Source organism: Pristis pectinata, chromosome 2, assembly GCF_009764475.1.
Source record: "Pristis pectinata isolate sPriPec2 chromosome 2, sPriPec2.1.pri, whole genome shotgun sequence".
Lineage (NCBI taxonomy): Eukaryota > Metazoa > Chordata > Chondrichthyes > Rhinopristiformes > Pristidae > Pristis > Pristis pectinata.
This window is the reverse complement of record NC_067406.1, coordinates 20417146-20443728: the sequence shown is the minus strand read 5'-3', so window position 1 is coordinate 20443728 and position 26583 is coordinate 20417146. Positions and strand designations below refer to the sequence as shown.

Below are 26583 nucleotides of genomic sequence, written 5' to 3'. Positions count from 1 at the left end.
TCCTTTGTCAGAAACAGTGTACTTTATTGTGTTCCTTTATGTTGTGTTTTTTTTTGCCATAGTATTGGTATCATTTATTGAAATGCTGTGATATTTCAAGCTAAGAACTGAGAAAAATCATTTAAATTTTATTTTTCAGATTGTCTTGGTGACATGGCTCTCTGGGTTTTTTGTAACAACTGTTTTCAACAGCCCAAAGCCAATGGTTACAGATTTGCTCTGACTAATTGTGGACATGTTGTCTGTGAAGTATGTCTGAGAAAAGGTAGGAATGGAATACCATATTGTATTTTTTTAGAGAAAGGTATTGCTTGATAGGTGAACAATTGCACTGCAGGTTTGGATACAGGTAAGTTTAATCATAATTTTATTTAATTTTGAAATGTGTTCTTTTGTTAAGAGTATGTATGAGTTTATGTAGTTGCATTTTTCACAAACATCCATAAAATCCTAGCAGCTTATTAATTAAGCTGTAAGTCCTGTCAATATTTTTATGTAAGAGAAATTTGCATTATTTTGGTATACAGTATTTGACTTCCTCTGGATATCTAACGCACTTCAGAGCCAATGAAGCACTTCTGAAATTTTGGTGCAGCAAACAATGTGAACAGCAAGGTCCCAAAATTTGGCACTGAGATAAAAAGACAAGGTAATTAATTTGAATGATGTTGGTAGAATGAGAAATATTGGTTAAGACACTGATAAGAATTCCCCAACTGTTTTTGAATAAATTCTGGATATCATTGTGTAATAGTATGTTGGTTACTAGACTAGTGATCCAGAGACATGGATTAATATTATAGATCAAGAACTATTTTGTTGTAAAATCACAAACATCTCCTACATCCCCTTTGGGGAGGGAAGGCTATTACCTTTGTCTGATTTGGACTGGCCAGCAGGTGATTCAAGTCACCCACCAAAGTGGTTGACTCTTAAGTGCTCTCTGAAATAACTGAACAAGCTACTTGGTAGGTATTGTAGAACTGGGCAATGTAGGAAATGCTAATGATACCACCATTCAGATTTTTGTTGTTTTCAGCTTGAAAGGGCTTAATGTCTTATTTGAAATAAAGCATTGCTGTCAATGCAGAAATCAAAAAAACAGAAAATGCTGGAAAAAGTAGTCAGGCAACATCTATGGAAAGGGAAGCAGTTAACATTTCAGATGACGGACCCTTTATTAGACTAGAGCAAGAGAAACAATTCAGTGAAGGTGGGGGAGGGTGATGGGTGGAACAAAGGGAATTTTCTCTGATAGAATGAAGTTATGTAGCAGGTGGATCAGATTAAGTTATTATGGCTGTGTACATGCCAATGTAGTTCTGGCATACTGGGACTTGCCCAGCAGGCCAGACTATACACAGAGGAAAAGGGGAAAAAAGAAAGTAAGGATGGCAGGCAGAAATGATTCTTATATAGACAGGAAGAAAGAGCATGTTACCTAAAATTGAAGAATTTGATACCAAGTCCAGAAGGCTGCAACATGCTCAGTTGGAAGATGAGGTGTTGTTCCTGGAACTTCCGTTGGGTCTGGTTTTAACAGTGCAGGAGGCCAAAGACAAAGATCAGAATGGGAGTGGGATGGTGATTTAAAATGTCAGGCAACTGGAAGCTCCGGGTCCTTCCTGCAGACTGAGCCACAGGTAATTCACAAAGCAATCACCCAGTCTGGATTTGGTTTCTCCATTGTGGAGAAGGCTACATTGTGAACCACAGACTATAGTACACTAGATTGGAAGAAGTGCACATGAATCACTCCTTCACCTGAAAAGAAAGTTTGGGTCCCTGGATTGTGGGAAAGGGAAGAATTAAAAGGGTAGGTGTTACACCACCTCCTGGCCTGTTCCACTACTTTACCATTAACACATTACACAGACCAAGCAGCTTAATGTACTGATAAGTGTAGCCATTAAGCAATCTTGACTTGCCTTCTCAAAGACATTCCCTTTGTTCTACACATCCCTCCCCACCTTGTCGTCTTAAACAAATTTGTAGCTCTCTTTCTCAGTTCTGACGAATAATCACATACTTGAAACGATGATTTTTCCCTCTCTTTTCACAGATACTGCCTGACCTAAGTTCTTCTTGCATTTCCTTTTTCTATTTCAGAATTCCAGTATCTGCAGTTTTTAAAATAAGTTCATTTATGATCAATGCAGAACTCCTCAGTGATTTATTACTGTGGTCAAAAAGGTAAAATTTAAATCAAGCAATTAGCCAGTGAAGTGATACAGTCCATTTTGAGGACCAGTCTCTATTATGACACTGCTGAAAAGTTGAATGCTCCCCAGGTGTCCATCTGAAGCTTGGTGGCATCAAGCCTGTGCAATATTGGCTCATTCTGAGATTTTTTTTGGCCAACAGAATTTAAGAATTGTGTGTGTGTGTGTGTGTGTGTGTGTGTGTGTGTGTGTGTGTAGGTGTAAATGAACAGTGGGAATTGAGATATAAGGGTAGACAAAACCCATTTTGTTTTCTTTTAAAGCCTGGGTTTTACAATGTTTATGTGGACTTGCCTTAGTTTTTCTGGTCCTGTTAGCTGGAGATAGCACTGTGAGTGACGTTACAGTAGTGGCATCCTAATGTCATTTACATGACAGTAAATCTATAATCTGCCAGTTTGCACTATGTTTGAAACAATTATTGATAACATGGTCATATTACAATTTGTAAATTTACTGTTGTTGGTTAATTTGAAAAATTTCAAATTCAGAGATAATTCCTTGAATCACACATAGGAATATTTAAATTAAATATTTGCAAAACAAATGGTTTAATGCCCACAAAGAGGACAGTCCCTTATCATGTTGCCATCACTGTAAGAGCAGTGGGTGATTACTTTTGAAGCCAAACTAAATTTTTTATAATGGATCTTTGAAGTTAAGAAAATATGTGGGTATTGGAAAATAGTCCATCTAAAGAAACTATTTGAAACCTGATTATTGCATTGACATAAAAATAAAATGAAATACCGATTTAAAAAAAATTGTTTTCAATAAATTATAAAGCAAATGAATAAACACTATTCCACATGAATTTGTGGTAGTTATTGCTTTTGAAGTGTTTATATCAACTAAAGCTGACTAAAACTATGAACAAGATGCAAGTTTGGAATGTTATTCGGCACTGAGGATGCAAACAGATCTTGTAACTGTGCCAGTAATATTAAGCTGGTGCTAGGGTGATAATTGGTGAGCGGGGTAGAGGGAATGTCAAGCAAATAGGAACTTTTAAGTTAATAATTTCTTCATTCTATTATCCATTACAAAAATTGCAATCTGGTTTTCCTTAAAACTCAGCAGCTAAAAATGGGTGTCTCCTGTACATACATTTATGGTATTTAAAGGCAAAAAAAAAAATAAAAGGGGCTTGTTAACTGCTTGTTAAAATTTTCTGAGCAGCAACAGCAGGAATTTGCCTTAATTTTGGAATAGTTTGTGTCATCTGGTCAGATGTTTGATTTTATTTGTGACTAAAGCAATGCTATGAAAAGGAAATAAGTTATCTTTATAGCTAGGTCTGCAATCCTGTACTCCTATTACTTATCCTTCATCCATATATCCTGAGTACTACTACAGTGCTGGTAATGTGAGTTCAGTGTATTTGCCATTTCGATAGTTTTACAGAACAGTCATTATAACAAAAAGCTGTGAGCTTTAAAAACATGTTTGAAACATTATTTGAAGTGATCTTTTTGGAGCATCTTTTATCAGCCAAACGCCTTCTCCATCAACCCCATCCCACCACCTGGACAAATCCACCAGAAGTGGGTATGTGGTTATGTATAACTGGAGGAGAGTAGCCCTGAGAGTCATGGAGCCATACAACACAGAAACAGGCCCTTCAGCCCTCAGAGTCTGTATTGAACATCAAGCACCTACTTAAACTGATTTTGCACTAATTCCATTTTATTCTCTCCACATTCCCACATCTCACCTCATATTCTACCACTCACCGACACACTGGGGCAATTTACAGTGGCTAGTTAACATACCAACCCTTCACACCTTTGCAATGTTGGGGGAACCAGAGTAGCCAGTGGAAGCCCATATAGTTGCAGGCAGAACTTACATACTCCATAAGGATTGTGCGAGAGGTAAGGACTGAACCTGAATCACTGGAGCTATGAGATAGCAGCTGTACTAGCTGGGCCATTTTGCTATTCTTAGCATTGACCCCATAAAGTCTTACAACTCAGCTGATGATTCAGTACTGCTCTGTTTTGAAAGCCATTTGAAACACTGGGTGGTAGGAGTACAGAATATTAGTCACAAGAATGACTTGCTTGTTCCAGCCTGCCCTTGTTCCGAAGGATATAGCTACCAGACTCAATTTGCAGCAGGTGGTGAGGAAAAACAAAGTAAAGGAATAAAATATTTGACATTATACTTCCCAGTCTATCTGTCACATTGCATCAGTCCATGAAGGTATTTGTAGGAGTTCTGGAGATCAAGAGAACATTACCTACACTCTAGGGGCAATTTACAGTGGCAAGTTGATGGATGTCTGTCTACACTTCTTGCTGCCTCAGTAAAGCAGCCAACATAAATCATAGACCCCACCCACCCTGGACATTCTCTCTTCTCCCCTCAAGAACAGCTTCTATCCCACTGGTATGACTATTGTATCATAAGATGGTCCCTTGACCTCACAATCTACCTGCTGATGGTCTTGCACCTTTTTTTCTGCCTGCACTGCACTTTCCTTGCAACTGTAACACTTTATTCTGTATTCTGTTATTGTTTTCCCTTGTATTACCTCAATGCACTGATGTGATGAAACGAATTGTATGGGTGGCATGCAAAACAAAGTTTTTCACTGTATCTCAGTACATGTGACAATAACAAACCAATTTACATTAGTGTACTCTTCTTCTACCTTTTCAATTCCATCATCATCACCAAGGCCCTAGGATCAATATGCTGTGGTCACCACTGAGCAGAAACTGAACTTGACTTGCTGTGGTCACAAAACAAGCCAGAAACTGGCAATTCTATGGTGAGTCTTCTGACAGCCCAAAATCTGTCCACTTTTTACAAAGCCTATCAGGAGTCTGGTATTCTCCACCTTCCTGGATCTAAAAATACTCAACAGTCAACATTATTTAAGACCAAGCCCTGCACACTAGTTCTTCCTTGGCACCTCTCCAAACCTCTTACCCCTATTGGATAAGGGTCCAGCTTGTTGTTTTCTTGTGTTTTTCTTGTAGTTTTAGTTTTCTTTGTTTGTAAACATTTTCATACTTGTTTGCAGTATAAAGGGAGAGTAGGAGGACAAGTTCTTTTTAGTTTGCTTTTACTTGCTGTTCCCTGTTGTTACTTGTTTATACTTGCTGCCACATGCTGACACTGCTTGACTGTACACTCTCTGATTAACATCTAAATAAAAACATGACAGTGACCATAAGATTGGTGCCTCATTTTTGACTTCTGAAGAACCTTCTGTTTGCATCATCTCCAGATCTAACACCCCTTATCCTAAACCTATTCCTCTAGTTTTAGATACTTCTGCTATGGAGAAAAGTTTCCTACTATTTACTCTGTCTGTGCTCTCATTATTTTGTATGCCTCAGTCAGGGTACCCCTTGGACTCCTCTGCTCCAAGGAAAACAAATGCAGCCTATCTAGTCTCTCCTCATAACTGAAATGATTCATCCCAAGCAACATCCTGGTGAATCTCCTCAACCTGCCTTGGATCTCATGGGATCTAACCTGATTGACCAGACTTCCATGTTGAACCTTCTAAAAATCCTACATAGAAGCTTTGCTAAAGTCTATATTAACCACACTGCCCTCAGAAATACATTTTATTACCACAACACCATGCTGACTATCTTTGATTAATCCCCACCTTTTCAAGTGCAAATTAATCCTGCCCTGCATATTTTTTTCCCACCATCTTCCCTACCACTGCTATTAGACTCCCAGGCCTGTACTTACCTGCATTATCCCTGCTGCCCTTTTTGAATAATGATGTTTTATACTTTGCTGTTCTAAAACAAATTTATTTTCTGTTGAGTTGTCTTTTTGGTTCCTGGTTCCAAATATACTTTGTAAAAGGAAGAACAATACCTATAATCATTTATTCTTTTTTTCTAGGAAGTATGGATGTATGCTGTGTATGCAAAGCACAATGTCACACTGTATTCCTTTCAGATAAGGTATGAGCACTATTATCTTGTTTGATTTTTTTTTCCCCCTCCAATTTTCATCTTTTTGAATCCTACCTTCCCACCGTAACATACTGTATGTCAGTAAGACGATTAAGGAGGCAGTAATAAATCTTATTTAACAATTTGAAAAATGTGTGGATAACTTTGTTAAGTATTCCATTGTTTACCTATTTTCATAAATAACATGGTTGATCTTTATAAATAACATTAATTTATGTCGGTTAATTTTCTTTTTTGTTAGTCAGTTACCACGACAACTAATTTGGCATTGAGGAATTAAATCAATATTTGATGGATTTCTGTAATATGAATAACCACAAATGAATTTGAGTAAATGAGAACTGTTGATGAAACTGTTCCCTTTTTGCTTATTCAGATGAAATTAAGAAAAGTATGAGACAATTAAGAAACATATGTCCTTACTAAACCATTCAGTGCCCTATAAGTAAAACCTCATTGTAAGAAATCCATTTGGTATATTCTCTAAAGGGAACACAGCTTGTCAAATACAATACGTGTAAAACAAATAAAAGATTTTACACAACTGTGTTTCCTGTATTGCTCGGAAATATCACTTCATGCTACTTCCATCACACATGGCTGTTAAGCCAAGCTGGCGCATTTAAATTACAGGTAACACCTAATCTTATAGTCTTGCCAACTCCCAATTTGTGATCTGGCCATCTGTGTGACACTTTGTTTTGGCCCTGGCCAGTGTTTGTTTACAGACTTGGCCACTCCCAGAAGCTGGCTTATGACCTTAAATAGGTCCCATCCTTCAACCATAACTTGAAGTTTGGCCTGACACGGACCGCTTCTCCAATGTGTGACTCAAGAGGTACAGATTGGTGCCTGGATGGACCCCTTTTTCAGCTTGCAACTCCTGAAAGCCCAAAGGTAGTGATAGAAATAGAGGAGGAGGGAAACAGCATAAAGCAGAAAAAAGAGCCACATAGAAAATGGGATGAAAATAAGAGACAAAGAGTAGCACACAGAAAACAGAAGAAGGAAGGGAATTGGGTAAAGAGATGGAAAGAAAACCAAGCAAAGGCCCATTCACTGTAATATGATACAGGTGAGAGTAAGTGATCATGATTTTATACACCTTACCTCCCAGTGTTAAAAATGCAGTTAGGAACAGAGAGGGGATAGAATTGTATCCCATTTTCTTAGTCCTTTGGGGTTGAAGATGACCCTTCTTCTCCTGATTTTATGGGTTCTGAGGTGGCTGATGTGTTCAATGTAAGACTTGCACATTCTGCCAAAGATGAGGTGGGAGATGATTCACTTGTGTAGATGGGTTGGGAGGTAGTGCACTCCTTCCACTGTTTATGCTCAGCTTTTGTGTGTACCTGATGTATGGACTCGAGATTCTCAGTGCTATTCTGAATGTTCATTCCACAATGGGCCGTGGGCCATGGATTTCCAACGGTTTATAAGAACATTATACTTTCTCAAGAAAGCTTTGAGAACATCTTTGAATCATTTCCTCTGCTAATCTGTAATCACTTGCTATGTTGGAGCTTGGTTTGCGATTTTGGTGTCAGGCATGCAAAAGAAGAGGCCTGTCCATTGGAGACAACTGCGTGTAATTAGAGATTTGATCTCTGTATATTTCTGGGAGAAAATGCTGACATAGGTTCAGTTATCCTCCAAGTAGACTTGAAAGATTCAAGTTGATAGCACTTTTTCAGTACCTTGAGATGTCTGCTGGAGGTGTCATATGTCTGCAATGAAAGAATGTAGTTACAAGGGGCCGGTTATTTAAAATAGAAGCATGTAGAAGTTTCTTTTCTCAGTGGATGGTGAATACCCCAGAAGTTTGTGGAGATTAGATTACTAAAAATATTGAAAGTGCAGATAGATAACTTTTTGGAAAATTCGGAGATTTGATGACTTTAGGGGAACTGGCACAGAAGAAGAGTTGAGGCAGCATAGATCAGCCATAATCATGTTGAATGGTGGAGTATGTGTGAGGAATTAAGTGACCTACTCTTACACTTAGTTTCTTGTGTTCTTGTATGTTACAGCAGGCCAGGGACCACTGAAGGCAAAGATGGAAAACACAAAATGCAGAAGTGAATTTCATCATTGATGTTTGGCTTTGTTGAGAGGCAGCTCATGATATATGCAAATTTTCCATTTTTCAGAATCTGGTCATGGACCTTTATCGTCAGTGGGTGGGTGGTGTGCGGCAGGGGAAGGTTGATTAGAGGACCCGTGACTTGTGACGACAAGTTGTGATGACGTGAAGCATGTTTGCAAGAGTCATCTGTGTGGAGCAATTTGATGACTGAAGCTGGAGTAAACTTGGCTCTGAAGGAGATGTGACAGAGTTGAAATACTTCCCTTTTGTTCTTCAGATTAGCTCCAATAAAGTGAGAGATTTGTTGGAGGTGAAGTGTAGTGAGAAAGATCGAAAAAACTTGTTAGGGTAATGTCATGGTCTTACCTGACACCAGTCTGCATTGATATTGGGTCTGATGTAGATCACATCGGAATTGGAGCTGAATTTCTGAGGGCTGCCAAATTTGCGAAGAATATACTGCAGTGCCTCTCAATTATGAAGTCAAAGGCTTTTGTGAGCTCAGAAAAGGAAAGGAAGTTGATGCTGCTCCCTAGATTTCTCTTCCAAGACTCATATCCATTGTGCCTCTAGGTGGATGGTACTAGATTGAGATTCAGAGAGCAGTTTAGAGAGGAGGCTGTGAATTTGTTTCCAAAGTTCCTTTCCGTTATATTTTAGCTTTAGCTGAGATACCATCTAAGGCCTTCTGGCCTTCTTGTTAATCAGTTGACATATTGCATTTTCAATATCTTGTCATCCAGGGGTGGGTGGAGAGGTTGGAGTTATTTTGGAGTTGAGGACATTCATGTAAAGGACAGAGTCATGAGAAACAAAGGATTGCAGATGCTGGAATCTAGATGAAAAACACTATGATGCTGGAGAAACTCAGCAGGCCAGGCAGCATCTGTGGAGAAAAGAGAAAAGTAGGTGGTCAATGTTTCGGGTCAGGACCCTTCTTCAGGACCAAAAATAGGAAAAGGGGAAGCTTGATATATAGGAAGGAAAAGCAGAGCAGTGATAGGTGGATAAAGGAGGAGAGGCAGGGTGGGCACAAGGTGGTGATAGGTAAATGCAGGTAAGGGATAGTGATAGGCAGGTGCGAGGGAGGAGAGGAGAGCATCTCCACCGGGGGATGGGTCAAAGGTAAGGAGAGAGGAGAAAAAGAGGTATAAAAAAGAGAGAGGCTAGGAAAGGGAAGAAACGAAGAGGCATGGTGAGGTGGATGGAGTGGTGGGGGGAAGAGGTGTAGGGATTATATAAAGTGGGAGAATTCAATGTTAATTCCGTTAGGCTGCAAGTTTCCAAGAAGGAAAATGAGGTTCTGTTCCTTTAGTTTGTGCTTGGAATTCTCCTGGCAGTGGAGGAGGCTGAGGACTGAAATATCTGTGATCATGTGGGGGGGGGGGGGCAGGGAGTTGAAGTGACTGGCAATGGGGAGATGCAGATTGTGGTTACGGACAGATTGTGGGTGTTCTGTGAAACAGTCACCTAGTCTGCGTTTGGTCTCACCAAGGTAGAGGAGACCACACTTGGAGCATGGAATGCAGTAGATGATATTAAGGGAGGTGCAGGTGAAACTCTGTCTCACCTGAAAGGACTGTTTGGGTCCCTGGATGGAGGTGATGGAGGTAGTGTAGGGGCAGGTGTTGCACCTATGGCGGGGGCAATGGAAAGTTCCTGGAGTGGAAGCGGGATGGGTGGGGGGCAGAAGAAGTGAACTAGGGAGTTGGGGAGAGTGCAGTCCCTGCGAAAGGTAGAAAGGGGTGGGGAAGGGAAGATATGCTTGGTGGGGGGGTCCAGTCGGAGATGGTGGAAGTGGTGGAGAATGATGTGTTGGATACGTAGGTTGGTAGGATGAAATGTGAGGACAAGGGGGACTGTATCCCTGTTGGGTCTGGGAGGAATGGGGATGAGAGCAGAGGTGCGGGAAATGGCAGAGATACGGGTGCGAGCTCTCTTGACCACAGTCGGGGGAAGCCGTGGTTAGGTAAGAAGTTGGACATCTCGGATGTCCTTGAGTGGAAAGCCTCAGCAAGGGAGCAGATGTGGCGGAGGCGGAAAAATTGAGAAAAAGGGATTGCGTCCTTGTAAGAGACAGGGTGGGAGGAGCTGTAATCGAGGTATCTGTGGGCGTCAGTGGGTTTGTAGAAGATGTCGGTGGATAAGGACAGACTCATGGTTGAGGAGTTCTTTGAAGAGTTACTTTTAGCAGGCACTGACGGCCCCTCTGTGCTTGGTTTCAGTGGAGTTGGCACTGGGTCACACCTGGTCCTGACAGTGCTGAAAAATTGACGCATGTTATAGGTATCAGCAAGATGCTAGATTTCCCGTGTGTTTCTAACTGTTCTTTACGTCGTGGGTTTTCTGTTGGACTTAACCCTTCAGGTGCCTATAGATCTGTTTCTTTTCTCTTGAGCCATTGTGCAATTTCCATTTAGAACCATAGAAAAATACAGCACAATACAGGCCCTTCGGCCCACCATGTTGTGCCGACCTTCTAACCACACCTAAGACTATCTAACCCCTTCCTCCCACATATCCCTATATTTTAAGTTCCTCCATATGCTTATCTAACAATCTCTTGAACTTGACCAACATATCAACCTCCACCACCGCCCCAGGCAGTGCCTTCCATGCACCAACCACTCTATGGGTGAAAAACCTCTCCCTGACATCTCCCTTGAACTTCCCACCCATTACCTTAAAGCCATGCCCTCTTGTATTGAGAATTGGTGTTCTGGGAAAGAGGCGCTAGCTGTCCACTCTATCTATTCCTCTTAATATTTTGTACACCTCTATCATGTCTCCTCGCATCCTCCTTCTCTCCAAAGAGTAAAGCCCTAGCTCCTTTAGTCTCTCCTCATAATCCATACTCTCTAATCCAGGCAGCATCCTGGTAAATCTCCTCTGCGCCCTCTCCAACGCCTCCACATCCTTCCTATAATGAGGCGACCAGAATTGGACACAGTACTCCAAGTGTGGTCTAACCAGATATTGTAAAGCTGCACCATCACTTCGTGGCTCTTAAACTCTATCCCACAACTTATGCTAACATCCCATAAGCTTTCTTAACTACCCTATCCACCTATGAGGCGACTTTCAGTGATCTGTGGATATGGACCCACAGATCCCTCTGCTCTTCCACACTGCCCAGAATTCTGCCATTTACCTTGTACTCCGCCTTGGAGTTTGTCCTTCCAAAGTGTACCATCTCACACTTCTCCGGATTGAACTCCATCTGCCACTTCTCAGCCCAGCTCTGCATCCTATCAATATCCTTCTGCAAGTTTCGACAGCCCTCCACACTATCCACAGCACCACCGATCTTTGTGTCGTCTGCAAGCTTGCTAACCCACCCTTCCATCTCCTCATCTAAATCATTAATAAATATCACAAAAAGTAGAGGTCCCAGAACCGATCCCTGTGGGACACTACTAGTCACAACCCTCCAATCTGAATGCACTACCTCCACCACAACGCTCTGCTTTCTACAGGCAAGCCAATTCTGAATCCACACAGCCAAGCACCCCTGGATCCCTTGGCCTCCGACCTTCTGAAGAATCCTACCATGTGGAACCTTGTCAAATGCCTTACTAAAATCCATGTAGACCACATGTACTGCACTGCCCTCATCAATCTTCCTGGTCACTTCCTCAAAGAACCCTATCAGGCTTGTGAGGCAAGATCTTCCCTTCATAAAGCCATGCTGGCTGTCTCTAATTAGTCCATGTTTCTCTAAATGCTCATAGATCCTATCTCTTAGAATCCTTTCTAATAGCTTACCCACCACAGATGTAAGGCTCACTGGTTTGTAATTCCATGGACTATCCCTACTACCTTTTTTGAATAAGGGGACAACATTTGCCACCCTCCAATCCTCCAGTACCATTCCCATGGACAACGAGGACTCAAAGATCCTAGCCAACGGTTCAGCAATCTCCTCCCACGCCTCACGCAGCAGCCTGGGGAATACTCCATCAGGCCCTGGGGACTTAACTGTCCTAATATTTTCTAACAGCTCCAACACATCCTCTCTCTTTATATCTACATGCTCTAGAACATTACCCTTACCAACACTGTCCTCAGCATCATCAAGACCCCTCTCCTTGGTGAATACTGAAGAGAAGTATTCATTGAGAACCTCACCCACTTCCACAGCTTCCAGGCACATCTTTCCACCTTTGTCTTTAATCAGACCTACCTTTACTCTAGTCATCCTTCTGCTCTTCACGTATGAGAAAAAAGCCTTGGGATTCTCCTTAACCCTACTTGCCAAAGCCTTTCCATGTCCCCTTCTTGCTCTCCTCAGCCCCTTCTTAAGTTCCTTCCTTGCTACTCTATATTCCTCGTGAGCTCTATCTGATTTCAGGAATTCAGATTACTTTATTGTCATATACACCAGACTGCAATGATATTCCCTGCTTGCATGAAGCTCACAAGTAAACAGTTTACATGGTGGTAATCATAAGTGCAATAATGTTTTGCACTCGATTCTGGATCTCATGGTCTTTATCATTAAACCTGGTGATTTCAAGTAGAAAAGCCAAGAGTCTGTTCATAGGTGCTAATTATAGAATTCATGGAACATAAATATTGATTTTCTTGTGGCAACATTTCTGTTGTTTTGTGGTTAATCTGATGGAGGTAACACAGCAGATGAGATTGTGGTCAGTCCAACAGTCATTGGTACTTGTCATGGCATTGTTGACATGGACACCTTTGATCTCTTGACATAATCCAACCAGTGCTGATGCCTGGATTGGGGTGTTGCATGAGGTAAAACCACAGAACCATACAGCACAAAACAGGCCCTTCGGTCCACCATGTTGTGCCGTCCATCAAACCACCCTCACACTACCTAACCCCTTCCTCCCTCATATTCCCCCCATCCCACACTCCTCCATATGCCTATCCAACAAGCTCTTGAACCTGTTCAATGTATCTGCCTCCACCATCACCCCAGGCAGTGCATTCCATGCACCAACCACACTCTCGGTGAAAAACCTCCCCCTGACATCTCCCCTGAACCTCCCACCCATAACCTTAAAGCCATGCCCTCTCGTCTTGAGCATTGGTGCCCTGGGAAGGAGGCGCTGACTGTCTACTCTGTCTATTCCTCTCAGTATTTTATATACCTCTATCATGTCTCCTCTCATCCTCCTCCTTTTCAGTGAATAAAGCCCTAGCACCTTAAGCATCTCCTCATATTCAATACTCTCTAATCCAGGCAGCATCCTGGTAAATCTACTCTGCACCCTCTCCAACGCTTCCACATCCTTCCTATAGTGAGCCGACCAGAACTGAACACAGTACTCTAAGTGTGGCCTAACTAGTGTTTTGTAAAGCTGCATCATCACCTCGCGGCTCTTAAACTCATCCCGCGACTTATGAAAGCCAACATCCCATTGGCCTTCTTAACTGCTCTTTCCACCTGTGAGGCAACTTTCAATGAACTGTGAATATGAATCCCCAGATCCCTCTGCTCCTCCACACTGCCAAGTACCTTGCCATTCACCCAGTACTCTGCCCTGGAGTTTTTCCTTCCAAAGTGTACCACCTCACACTTCTCCAGATTGAACTCCATCTGCCACTTCTCAGCCCAGCTCTGCATCCTATCAATATCCCTCTGTAAACTCCGACAGCCCTCCACACTATCCACAACACCGCCTATCTTAGTGTCGTCCGCAAACTTACTAACCCAGCCCTCCACCCCCTCATCTAAGTCATCTATAAATATCACAAAAACTAGAGGTCCCAGAACCGATCCCTGCGGGACACCACTAGTCACTGCCTTCCAATCCGAGGGCACTCCTTCCACCACAACCCTCTGCTTTCTACATGCAAGCCAATTCCTAATCCACACAGCCAAACTTCCTTGGATCCCTTGGCCTCTGACCTTCTGAAGAAGTCTACCATGAGGAACCTTATCAAATGCCTTACTAAAATCCATGTAAACCACATCCACCGCACTACCCTCATCAATCTTTCTGGTCACCTCCTCAAAGAACTCTGTCAGGCTTGTGAGGCAAGATCTTCCCTTCACAAAGCCATGCTGGCTGTCCCTAATCAGTCCATGATTCTCAAGGTGTTCATAAATCCTATCCCTTAGAATCCTTTCTAACAGCTTACCCACCACAGACGTGAGACTCACCGGTCTATAATTCCCTGGCCTATCCCTATTACCTTTTTTGAACAAGGGGACAACATTCGCAACCCTCCAATCCTCTGGCATTGTCCCCGTGGACAACGAGGACTCAAAGATCCTTACCAGCGGTTCAACAATCTCCTCCCTGGCATCTCGAAGCAGCCTGGGGAAAATCCCGTCAGGCCCCGGAGATTTATCTGTCTTAATATTATTTAACAACTTCAACACATCCTCTCTCAACCTCGAGAACATTACCCCTACCAGCACTCCCTTCCGCATCATCAAGACCCCTCTCCCTGGTGAATACCGAAGAGAAGTAGTCATTGAGAACTTCTCCCACTTCTGCTGCCTCCAGGCAAATTCTCCCACCTTTGTCCTTAATCGGACCTACCTTTACCCTAGCCATCCTCCTACCCTTCACGTACTTGCAAAAGGCCTTGGGATTTTCCTTAACCCTACTAGCCAAAGCCTTTTCATGTCCCCTTCTAGCTCTCCTCAGCCCTTTCTTAAGTTCCTTCCTCGCTACCCTATATTCCTCATGGGCCCTGTCGGAACCTTGCTGCTTATACCTCACGTATGCTACCTTCTTCTCCCTAACAAGTCGTTCCACCTCTCTCGTCACCCATGGTTCCTTCACCCTGCCACTCCTTCTCTGCCTCACCGGGACATATTTATCCCTAACATCCTGCATAAGATCCCTGAACATCGACCACATCTCCATGGTACATTTTCCTTCAAAAAGGACATCCCAATTTACACTCCCAAGTTCTCTCCTTATAGCCTCGTAGTTCGCCCTTCCCCGATTGAAAAACCTCTTGTCCTCTCTGCACCTGTCCCTGTCCATGACAATTTTAAAGGTTATGGAGCAATGGTCACTGTCCCCCAAATGCTCACCCACCAATAGATCCTTCACCTGTCCCGGTTCATTTCCTAAAACTAGATCTAACATGGCATTCCCTCTAGTTGGCCTGTCAACATACTGTGTCAGGAATCCCTCCTGGACACATTTAACAAATTCCGTCCCATCTAAACCTTTGGCACTAAGCAGGTTCCAGTCTATATTTGGGAAGTTGAAGTCTCCCATTATAACAACCCTGTTATTTTTGCTTCTCTCCAAACACTGCCTGCTAATCTGCTCCTCTATATCTCTACTGCTACCGGGGGGCCTATAGAATACTCCTGGTAGAGTAACTGCTCCTTTCTTGTTCCTTAATTCCACCCATACGGACTCTAGAGATGATCCTTCTACAACATCCATCTTTTCCACAGCCGTAACAGTGTCCCTGACCAGTATTGCCACCCTTCCTCCTCTTCTCCCCCCTTCCCTATCCCTCTTAAAACACCGAAAACCAGGAATATTCAGTATCCACTCCTCTCCTGACGTCAGCCACGTCTCTGTAATAGCCACGATATCATAGTCCCCCATACTTATCCAAGCCCTCAGTTCATCCCCCTTATTCCTGACACTTCTTGCATTTAAGTAAACACACTTCAGTCCATCTACCTTACTACTTTTATGGCCTGTATTCTGCTTCTCCTTCCCCAAAGCCTCTCTACCTGTTTGATCTCACTTTTCCCCATTCCCTTCTTCCTCTGACCTACTCCTCCGGTTCCCTTCCCCCTCACAAACTAGTTTAAACCCTCCCGAACCACCCTAGCAAATCTCGCCGCAAGGATATTGGCCCCCTTCTGGTTCGGGTGTAACCCGTCCTCTCTGTACAGGTCCCACCTTCCCGAGAAGAGATCCCAATGATCCAGAAATCTAAAACCCTCCCTCCTGCACCAGCTTCTCAGCCACGCATTTATCTGCCACCTCCTCCTATTCCTGCCTTCACTATCATGTGGCACTGGCAGCAATCCCGAGATTGCTACCCTTGAGGTCCTTTTCCTCAATTTTCTGCCTAGCTCCCTGAACTCACTCTTCAGGACCTCATCCCCCTTCCTACCTATGTCATTGGTGCCAATATGGACCACAACTTCTGGCTGCTCTCCCTCCCGCTCAAGAATCCTGTGGACCCGATCAGTGACATCCCGGACCCTGGCACCTGGGAGGCAACATACCATTCGGGATTCATGCTCACTGCCACAGAACCTCCTATCTGTTTCCCTGACTATCGAGTCCCCTATCACTACCGCATGTCTCTTTCCCACCCTTCCCTTCTGAGCAGCAGTACTAGTCCCAGTGCCAGAGACCTGGTAACTGCAGCTAGGCCCCTGCAGGTCATCCCCCTCAACAGCTTCCAAGGCAGAAAACTTGTTACTGAGGGGAACAGCCTCCGGGGTTCTCTGCTCTGTCTGCCTGCCTGACTTCTTCCTCTTCCCTCCCCTGACAGTCACCATTCTATCTGCCTCCTGAACCTCAGATGTACCTGATCTAAGGGGGGTGACTGTCACCTGATGCACCTACATAACTCTCTCCCTCCTTTATGCTGCGCAGTGTTTGTAGCTGCGACTCCAGCTCATCAACTCTGAGCCGAAGTTCGTCCAGCCATTCGTCCAGAAGTTCGTATTGTGCTTTTCTCTCTGATGAAACAGGATTTCATTAGGGCATGGCTGCCTTTTCCAGAAGATTCTGACCTTTGAGTCTCGCAATGAGGTTGCCACCAGCAATGATGTATTAACCTCCCAATACTAGTGAAACAGCAAAACGTGCTTCTACCGCTGACCTGTGCTGCTATACACTATACTTGGAATCCTTCTCAGTCCAGCAGGACACTCGTGCTTCTTCTCTGTCATTCCTTTTTTTAGTATTCTGGGGTATCAAAAGATGTAATCAAATTAATTAAAAGAACATATTAACGATCAAGGCTACCTTGAAACTATTGGCTGTGTCCAGATGTTGTAGATACTGCACATCTGTTGGCTGGAGTCATTAGGTTTTCTGCGAGACTCTGTCTGAGAAAAGCCATCCGTGCAAAATTCTTGAGGACATAAACATTGATTTTCTTGTGGCAACATTTCTGTTGTTGCTGTTGTTTTGTGGTCAAGCTGATGGAGATAACAGAGCAGATTAGATTGTGGTCATTGGAATTATTGGCTGTGAAAGACTGCTTTTGCTCCGCATCTGCCTGTTATGTTGATTGGAGTAAAAATTTCCCAGCATTAATATCCTACACCTTGACAGTGCAAGAAATAGAATGATCATTTTTATTGCATTGTGGGATGTGTGCATCTGATTATTTAGGAGGTACCATTGAAGATGAACAAGATTCCTTGTTATATTAAAAGCGCTTCTTAAAAAGCTGCTGACCCTAAGACACTGAAAAGAGAGAAGACGTGAGCTTTTATAGTGCCTTTTATGACCTCAAGGCATCCCCATAACCTTTTTTCGTGGTTAACATATTAATATGGGAAATATGGTAGCCAATTGGAGCACAGAACTGTTCCACAAATCAAAGTGAAATAAATTTAGCAGGTCATCTATTAGTTGAGGGATAAACATTACAAGGAGTAAGCCATTTGGCCCTTAGAGCCTGCTATGCCATTCTTCAAGATATTGGCTGATCTTCTGCCTCAATGTCATTTTCCTGAACTATCCTTTAATCCCTTGATTCTGTTAATATTCAAAAAATTAATTGATTGCTGGTTTGAATGAAAATGCCTGAGCCTTCACAGCTCACTAGGGTGGAGAATCTCAAAGATTCATTGCCTTGTTTCTTCTCACCTCAGTCCCAAGTGGTCTACCACTTAGAATAAGATTCTGATCCTTGGTTCTACACTGCTCAGCCAGGGAATGGATCATCCCTGCATCTAGCCTGTCAAGCCCTGTAAGAACTTAGAGGTGTTAATGGGATCCCCTCTCGTTCTTCTAAACCCTAGAGAATACTGGGTTTAGTTCTGAGTAGAACCCTGGTCTACTCAAATACTTCTGATACAGATTACCCTCAATTCTTGGGACACTGTATTCCCTCAATTATCAAATATATTCTTTATTAGGTAAGGATACCAAAACTACATATTACTCCAGCACCATCATACCGAAGTTCTATATAATTGTAGTAAATCATCTTTGCTCCTATACTCAAAATAAAGGCCAATGACCATTTACCTTCTTAATCGAGGATCCTTGGTGAACCATCTTGCTACCTTATTCAAATTGTGGTTTGGAATCTTTAATAGTCATCTGAGAAGCCACATGGGCCTCAGTTCAATGTCTTATCTCAAAGACTGCACTGAAGTGTTGGCCTAGGTTGAGTGGGATTTGAATCTACAAACTTTAGATTCACATTGAATCTAAAGTTCAATCTTGAGCTAAGGCAGGCACTGATCCAAATAACTGATAGAGCTATTAGGCAGAATTGGAGTAATTTAATGTTACTTGCACTTCAGGCCTGGTAAAAGAGAATTCTGCAGTTTGGTTTAAAATGAATCATTTATTTGGAAATAAACTTTACTGTTGGTTGAGTGCCTTATTTTCGGATTGCCTCTGCATAGACACAATCAAATATTATTGGCCTGATAGTGTCCTAACTATTTAACATTTCTTTGAATGGCACTGCCATCTTGAATGATGAAATGCTTCAATTGCATTTGTAAAATTTCTGGTACAGTAAACCGTTTTATAAATTTCACTATTTTAGTTTTCAAATGCTTTCATGTAACTTTGATAGGCAAATCTTTGTGCTGTCATTTGTGAGGTATAGGAACTTGGAAATGAGTGCAACTAATAAGTAGTTCAACAGTTATTATCAACAGCAATTTTCAGTACAATATAGTAAGAATACATGAAGGCATATCAGAGAGGCATTAAGGAAGCAAGGAGATGAATCATGGAAAGACAGGTTGGTTGCAGAAGTGGGCATTTATAAGGAGGTTCTAAAAGAAGGAGGGTTTTAAGGAGGGAAACAAAATGTAGTTTTAGGTGAATGAAGGCATATCTGTTATGAGTGTGGCATGGGGAAGAGGGGATGCACCATAGATCAGAGGAACAGGAAACTTGGAAGGGATTGTTGGGCTGGAGCAGTTTACAGAGAGGGTGAGATAAGGATAAAGATAAATTTAAATAGAGATAATAGTCTGTTCAGCAGACTATATATTCCAATATCAATCAAAAAAGCAGTTGTCTTAACAGTGACCCCTGGTGAACACCATTGTCTACTATCCTCCGATCCAAAAAAACTATTTACTACGACTTGCTGTTTTCTGTCAAGCCAGTTTTTTTTATCCAAGCTAACATGCACCTTCCTATCCCATTAGACTTTTATGTGGTACTTTGTCAAATGCTTCCTTAACATCCACACAGATAATATCCTCTGTATTTTCTCCATCAATCTTCTCTGTCACTTAATCAAAGGAATTAATTAGGCTAGTCAAACATGATTTGCTTTTCACAAATCTGTGCTGGCTCTCTTTAATTAACTGAAACCTCTCCAAGTACTTGTTAATTTCTTTCTCTGATTATTGCTTCCAGAAACTTACTACTATCATTGTTAAACTGACCAGCTTGTAGTTGCAACTTCTTGTTCACCAGTCTCACATTTGCCATTTACCAACTCCTCTATTTATAGGGAACATTGGAAGTTTATGGCAAACTCTTGCATTACCTACAGCCCTACTTCTATTAGCATATCCAACCTATCTGGAACAAACTACTTATCATTTTTTGCTCCATCTATTCCCTCTACTATCTTCATTTGTAGCAATATCTGGTTAGCATTGTCTCCGATATAAACTATAATATTCTAACCTTGTCCTGTGTCTTTAAGTATGTATCACTTATCTTCTTTCTCCCTCATAGGTTCCACTCTTTTTTTTATTACTGGCTTACTATTTGCATGCATGTAAAAGACTTTTAGGTTCCCACTTATGCTAATTGCCATTCTATTCTCATGCTCTCTTGTTGCCAGTCTTGTGTTTCTCTTCGCATTACCCCTTGAGTAACCTGATTTTTGCTCGAAGAATCCACCTGACTTGCATCATACATGCACTTTTTATTTAATTGCATTCTCTATCTCCCTCATCATTCAAGAAGTCCTACCCTTGGTTCCCCTATCTTTCCCTCTTGTGGGGATGTACCTGGTCTATCCCAGAAATATTAACATCTGAAAAGTTCAGACAAAGTAGAAGTTTTAAATGTTCTGTGTTCATGACCAGTGTTCATTGTGAGCTGAAGGGCCTATTCCTGTGCTGTACTGTTCTATGACCAGAGCCAATGCAGGTTAGCAGAAACAGGAGTGATGGGTGATCAGGACTTGATGTAGGTGGCAGAGTTTTGTTTGAGCTAATGTTCATGCTGAGTGGAGAATGTGTTTGCTAGAAGAGCACTGAAATAATTTACTCAGACAGAATAGGGTTTCAGTGGCAGATAAAATGAAATAGTTTTATTTTTGCATTAACCTGTATTAGAAAGCACATATCACCTGTATCATTCATTGCTCTCGTCACCTTTCTTCAGTACTTAAAGACATTTTTAAAGGAATCATTCAGTTCTTTTGTAACGTAATGTAGTTCCAATTTTTTTCTTATAGATGGATCCAGATCTTAAGGCACTTTTTACACAGCCAGAGAAAGTTTGTGAGAGATATTTAAAGGAGTTTGTACAGGTAATTAATATCTAATGTCATCATGGAACATAACATTTTGATTAGTTCTGAATGCACAGTTATAATTGTGATTCTACTTGCACTATCCTAGATTATGGACTTCCAGGAAAAACACAGAAGACATTTGTGTGCAAAAGAAATAGAGGAGGTAGTGTACTCTGTTAGTTGAAGTACTCTGAAACCATTGATATTCAATGTAAAAAATGAAAACCTGGTGAATTTTACTTAATGACAGTATCCACAGAGCAACTTTTCTCTCATGTTGTGTGCCATGTTTATTGCAGAATATTTATTGACAACCCTGCATAAGCCAATGTATTGGAGGAGAGTTGGAATATATAGCTATTTAATATATGTACATAGACACCTCCAATATCAAAACCACATCACTGGATACAAAGCTAATGATTAAATTAGTTCCTCTATTTTTACCATGGTTTTCAGATGTTGCTGATTAATATTTATTTTGTCTCGCATGCAAATATCATGAATTTAGAACTTTTGTGCAATTGCAAAGAAACTCTTGTGCAACTGCTAAGAAACTGTGTCTCCAAGCTAACACAAACTGTTCTTTCTTTGTGGGAATGATGGGGTAGGAGGCTATGGTGACCACCGATGACACAATGTCCATTGGAGGACTGTAGTGCTGGCACCAAATTTTCACCTTTCACTCAAAGACAAAGCTGCCTCAATGTGTCCCCACTGCTTGTAGCTGTGGCTCTAGTTTTTTCTGTGATAGGAGATAATGCTGTGAAATTTGTGCATCTCATGAGACTTTTCAAGAAACACACTGTTTCTGGAAGCAATTGCACAGATACTTCAGATTCTTGATACTTGTGTATGTGACAAATTGCATATTAATCAAGTGGTGATAATCTTGATTGGTGTCCTCAAATTCTTTTTGGAATTCTTCCTTTTCATAACACTGCCTTTGGTTAACACCCACTCATGTAAATAAGATGCTGCTTTAAGAAGGTATTCATTGTTGTGAGATCAAAGGATACAGTGATATAAAGTAGGAATTTATCAGTATGTATCTACACTATGCTACAATCAAAGCAAAAGGAACCAGCATGACTGTAAAGGCCGATCATTAACTACGTAATTTCTGGTTAAGTACTGAGGTCCATTTTGGGATTATGGGTATTGGCTTCCTGTGTTTATTTTCAGTACAACAGCCACTTCCTCACTGCTTTACACTATGCTGGGGAAATGGGATGTGGGGTAGGTCCCAGCCCCTGATAATGCAGGTTGCTTGAGCTTGAGGTTATGGTGAGAGAGTGCCAGCTGACACCAGCTTTTAGGCAACAGGGACAAGGAGAAAACAACATTGTTTAACTGGGATGATCCCTAGGAATTTTGCCCAATATCAAGCAAGAAAAATGACTCATAATCTTGGGGCCATATTTACTTGGTGCATTAAGGGCCATGACAAAGGTAAGTTTGAGTAAATAATTGACTAATGCGATATAAAGTGGTACAAATTTAAATACATAAGATTTTTCAGGTGAATCAAAACATCTTTACTACAATTACTTCTGCATTCTTATCATTGGGAAGATAGAAATAATGATTTAAATTGTTAGGGGTCACAGAAGTTTACTAACATTTGTATCAATATATTTCTTTCATAACCAGCATGCAAAATTGAAAGCCTATGTGGAGCATATTACACAGAGGAAAGAACAATTACAGCGGTAAACATTTCTTCATCTTAATTGCCATATTTAAGCCATGTTAAGACTACTTCAAAGATTTTGGTCCAGAGTTTATAATAAGTATTACGTTCATAAGTTTCTTGATCTTAAGTATATCATGGCATGATCATTCAATCTATTTCCCAAAGCTGAAGGTGATTTTCCTCCAGTTCTATTTTTCTCCTCTGCCGTCACCATACAATCCTTGTCAACCATGCACTTGGTGCTATCTCACTATATTTAGTTTCTGGTCTTTACAAAACTATACCTTTTCATTAAAAAAAAATCTCCTTTTTTTTAAGGCATGCAATTAATGCTTTGAAAGTAATTACTTAAGATAATTGTGCAGGTATTAATTGACAACGCTACCTGAGAGCCTTCATCACACTGAAGATGTAACAATTGAGACATTGGAAAGCCTATATTTATCAGTAATTAAGTTATTATGGGAGATGTGGAACAACCACAGCAAAATTTCAATAGATGTGTTATTTCGCTTGAATTTATAGAGTGTTTTCATGTTAGAAAAGTGTCATTTAACACAGTGGGACTGATCATGGTGAAAATGGAGAAAGTAACAATAGCCTCACATGTTACAGGTTGCAATATAATCATAAAACCAGATTTCATGATGGATTGTACATTTATTTTTCAGTGAACTTGCAGAAAATAAGAACTACATTACAAAACTGGAAAGTACTTTTCAACAAAGGTAAAGTCTATCATAGGTAGAATGAAGGTTGACTACTTTCTGGGAGAGATTGATACATCAGTACATAAAATTCCGCTGTTTGGCTGTGATGTCACTGGGGATTTGGGGGCAGTGCTCAACACACCACCTAAACACATGTTAAGCAGCAGGAAGGACATTGCTGCATTAATTACAAGTTACATGCTGTTTGGTTTCTTCTAACTGTTGCTACAATTTTACACACTTCTTGTGATCTCCACAATTGTTTCAAGTTTTAAGTGTCCATAGCAACAGGGCTGAAGTATATTTGCTGAATTAAAGGCCGTTGCTGAAACTGATGCTCCCAGACATTGATGCAGGTGCAGAGCATTCCTTTTGGGAGAATAAGAGAAGTCACATTGAACAGGACAACCAGAAGGAGGAGGAGTGGGGGGAGAGGAAGGGGTCTCACAAGAAAATGATACTGACAGGCCATTCGGATAGAGATTCATCTACCCAAACTTCAGTGCCAATCAATGTTACATAGGTTCACAAAGGAGATCCTCACAGAAATCTGGTAACTATTGCAGTTTCAACTCCAACCTCAGAGCAAGCCAAGGAATGCTCATAGATGTGAAGGTAGTTGTGGCAGTGAGTTTTTATGTATCTGGCTCTTCCACACTAGAGCCAACAACATTAGCAACATCTCACAGTTTGTAGTTTACTGTTGCAAAGGGTAGGTTATTTACGCAGTGAATCATGCTGGTGTGTGACAACAGGTAAAATCACACGTATCTGTACAGAGCAGATACTTGTTCATCATACATATAAAGAGTGCCATGCTGCCAAAACAACTGCATGGTAAAATCCAACTGAAATTTGCTGCATCAGTGAAGTTAAACTGGGGGAAAGCCAGGTCTTGATCATTGTGAAGAGGCTTGAAATTTTGTGGATCCTATTGGAGATAGGGTAAAATGTTCAGGTGGTGTCATGTTCAATACTCCCAGGAACAGCAAAATGAAAAGCAATTTCAGTCACAAATGCAAATAATATTTCGGCCTGTGGATATAATTTTGATCTAGATGATGGTGAAAAATGGCTTGTATCAGATCAGCCACATCTCTCCATTCCCAATTTGGAAACTTGAAGAAATTTAGTAAACTTGAACAGAGCTGTGTAATTCTTATTACCCTGAAAAAAAATATGATATTGAGTTCATTGTTACTAGGAGTGCCTCTTTTTTTTTTACATTTCCCACCCCCCAAGTAAAGCAGGTAGAAGTGCTGTCCTGCTCTCCAAAAGCCCCCTTTGGAAAGATGTTTCCAGGTCTCTAATTAATGTGTTGCTGTTTGACTACATTTCCCACTGGATGTTTAATGATAATGTGCTGAAAGGGCTGCAGTTTTATGGGTGTACAATATTGCAACAAGTTAATGTGTTATCTTTTCCAGTGGAGACATAGAACAGAGCAGTAGAGCATACGAACAGGCCCTTTGGCCCATGATGTCCATGCTGACCATGATGCCAATTTAAACTAATCCCATTTGCTTTCATGGTCTATATCCCTCCATTCCCTGCCTCTTCATGTGCCAGTCTAAAAGCCTCTTAAACGTTGCTATCGTAACATTTTTACTACCACAGTTTATTGATGTCAACCTTGGACAGAAGTTCATCAAGAGCTCAGTTTTGGAAAGGGAAATGGCAATGTGTCTTCAAAGCTAGTTATTTAAAACTTTGTAGGTGGCTCCCTGCTTTAAGTAGGGTGAGCTGCCAAGTTAAGAACCCTGAGAAGGGCAGGTTTGTGACTTAATCCATTCGTCACAGACAAATTTCACAAGGGTGTTTAAAGGATCCAATTTGTACACAGTAGGTTTGTTTGCCATTCCAGGAGAACCCAGTGGAAATTACTCCTATAACCTTCATAGATTCTTCTGGGTTAATTAAATGAATATGTTGATTTGTATAATATAAAATTAGTGAATGAAGATGAGCATTACTAATATTCTTCTATCTAGTATCAGACAGCAAACACCACGATTGTATACCCCATCGGCAGCAAGGGAATTTGTTTCAAGTAAGTTCTTCTTTAACTGTAGAAAGTAACTCAACAAAAATGTTTTATAGACATGTTTTATACGGTTAGATTATTATGTTCACCCAGAACTGGTGTGCATAGTAATTTAGGTCATTGTGTTAATCAATAAAAAATACAACAACAAAGACTTGTGTTTTTAGGACAAATTTTAGAAAAAATTATTCTGTGTCAGTCTCTATAATCTGAAATAGAGATTGAAAAACAAAAATATTTCTGCTCTTCACATTTATTAGTTACAAAACTTCAAAATGCTTTAACAGCTATGTTTTAGTTGCACCTTATTACAAAAGTTATATTAATGTAGCAAGTTTCTGTACTTAAGATGTTTACTTTTTGATAGATTTGTACAATAAGATCCTTGCGGTTATACAGCAGTGCCCTTTGCATCATCACCAAGAAACTTATCGCCATTCTCTATTTCAGCTGCTGGTGGCACTATGCAGTACTGTTCCTGTATGTCTACGTAGTACCACCTGGAAGCTGAAACAGGACATTACCAAACAGTAAAGGCAAAAATGAAATACTCCATGAATTACTGGCACACATTCTCTTTGATTAATAAAGAAATGAATAAATGGAATAAAAAAGTAAACTGAGAAAAAAATTAATATTTGAAAACAGGTAAATGAAGCGGGGGAAAAACAGCATTTCAGATAGCGACAGGATCATTGTTATTTGTACCCTAGTTTATTCCTAGGATGTTCTTCAGTTTTTCCTTCTACAACTTTTGCTTATTTACATCACGGCATTGGTGTCTTAATCACCTCATCTTAATTGTTTTAAAATTATTTATATCTTTTTCTCATTCAGCATTGATTTTTTTATTTCACTGTTTAGCTTAGTTACTCAGTATAAAAATTGCAATACACTTTACATTTTTAAAATATTGGGTGTTGCTGGGAGGTCATGACTAATTACTGTTGAATGTGGTGAGGTGAAGCCTTGCTGAATCAACTGCAGTATTGGTGAGGAACCTCTTTGGGTGCTGTTATAGTAATAGCTGCAGTATAGGGAAAGAGTAAACATTGAAGAAAGGCAAAATGTGTTTCAAAGTGAAAATGATATGTAACTTGGAGTCCACCTTACAGGCATTAGAATAGCCAAATGATAGCTACCTTTGTTTTTCAAGGTGGTACAGGCCAAAGCTTTTCCCTAATGTAGGAGAAAGCCTTGTTGTACTGCTGCTATCCATAT

The 26583-nt window shown here is 40.9% G+C and overlaps 1 protein-coding gene across 1 annotated transcript in view; it reads left to right on the top strand.

Annotated features, from left to right (window-relative positions):
* Positions 1 to 236: 236 nt before the first annotated feature.
* Positions 237 to 26583, top strand: part of LOC127567422 (probable E3 SUMO-protein ligase RNF212) — a 72570-nt gene continuing 46223 nt past the window's right edge. The window contains exons 1-7 of the mRNA XM_052010310.1: positions 237 to 265; positions 6099 to 6160; positions 20853 to 20927; positions 21019 to 21075; positions 22566 to 22624; positions 23280 to 23336; positions 25310 to 25368. Of these exons, the coding sequence (XP_051866270.1) occupies positions 6104 to 6160; positions 20853 to 20927; positions 21019 to 21075; positions 22566 to 22624; positions 23280 to 23336; positions 25310 to 25368 (364 nt within the window). The 5' untranslated portion in view covers positions 237 to 265; positions 6099 to 6103. The remainder of the gene's footprint in view (positions 266 to 6098; positions 6161 to 20852; positions 20928 to 21018; positions 21076 to 22565; positions 22625 to 23279; positions 23337 to 25309; positions 25369 to 26583) is intronic.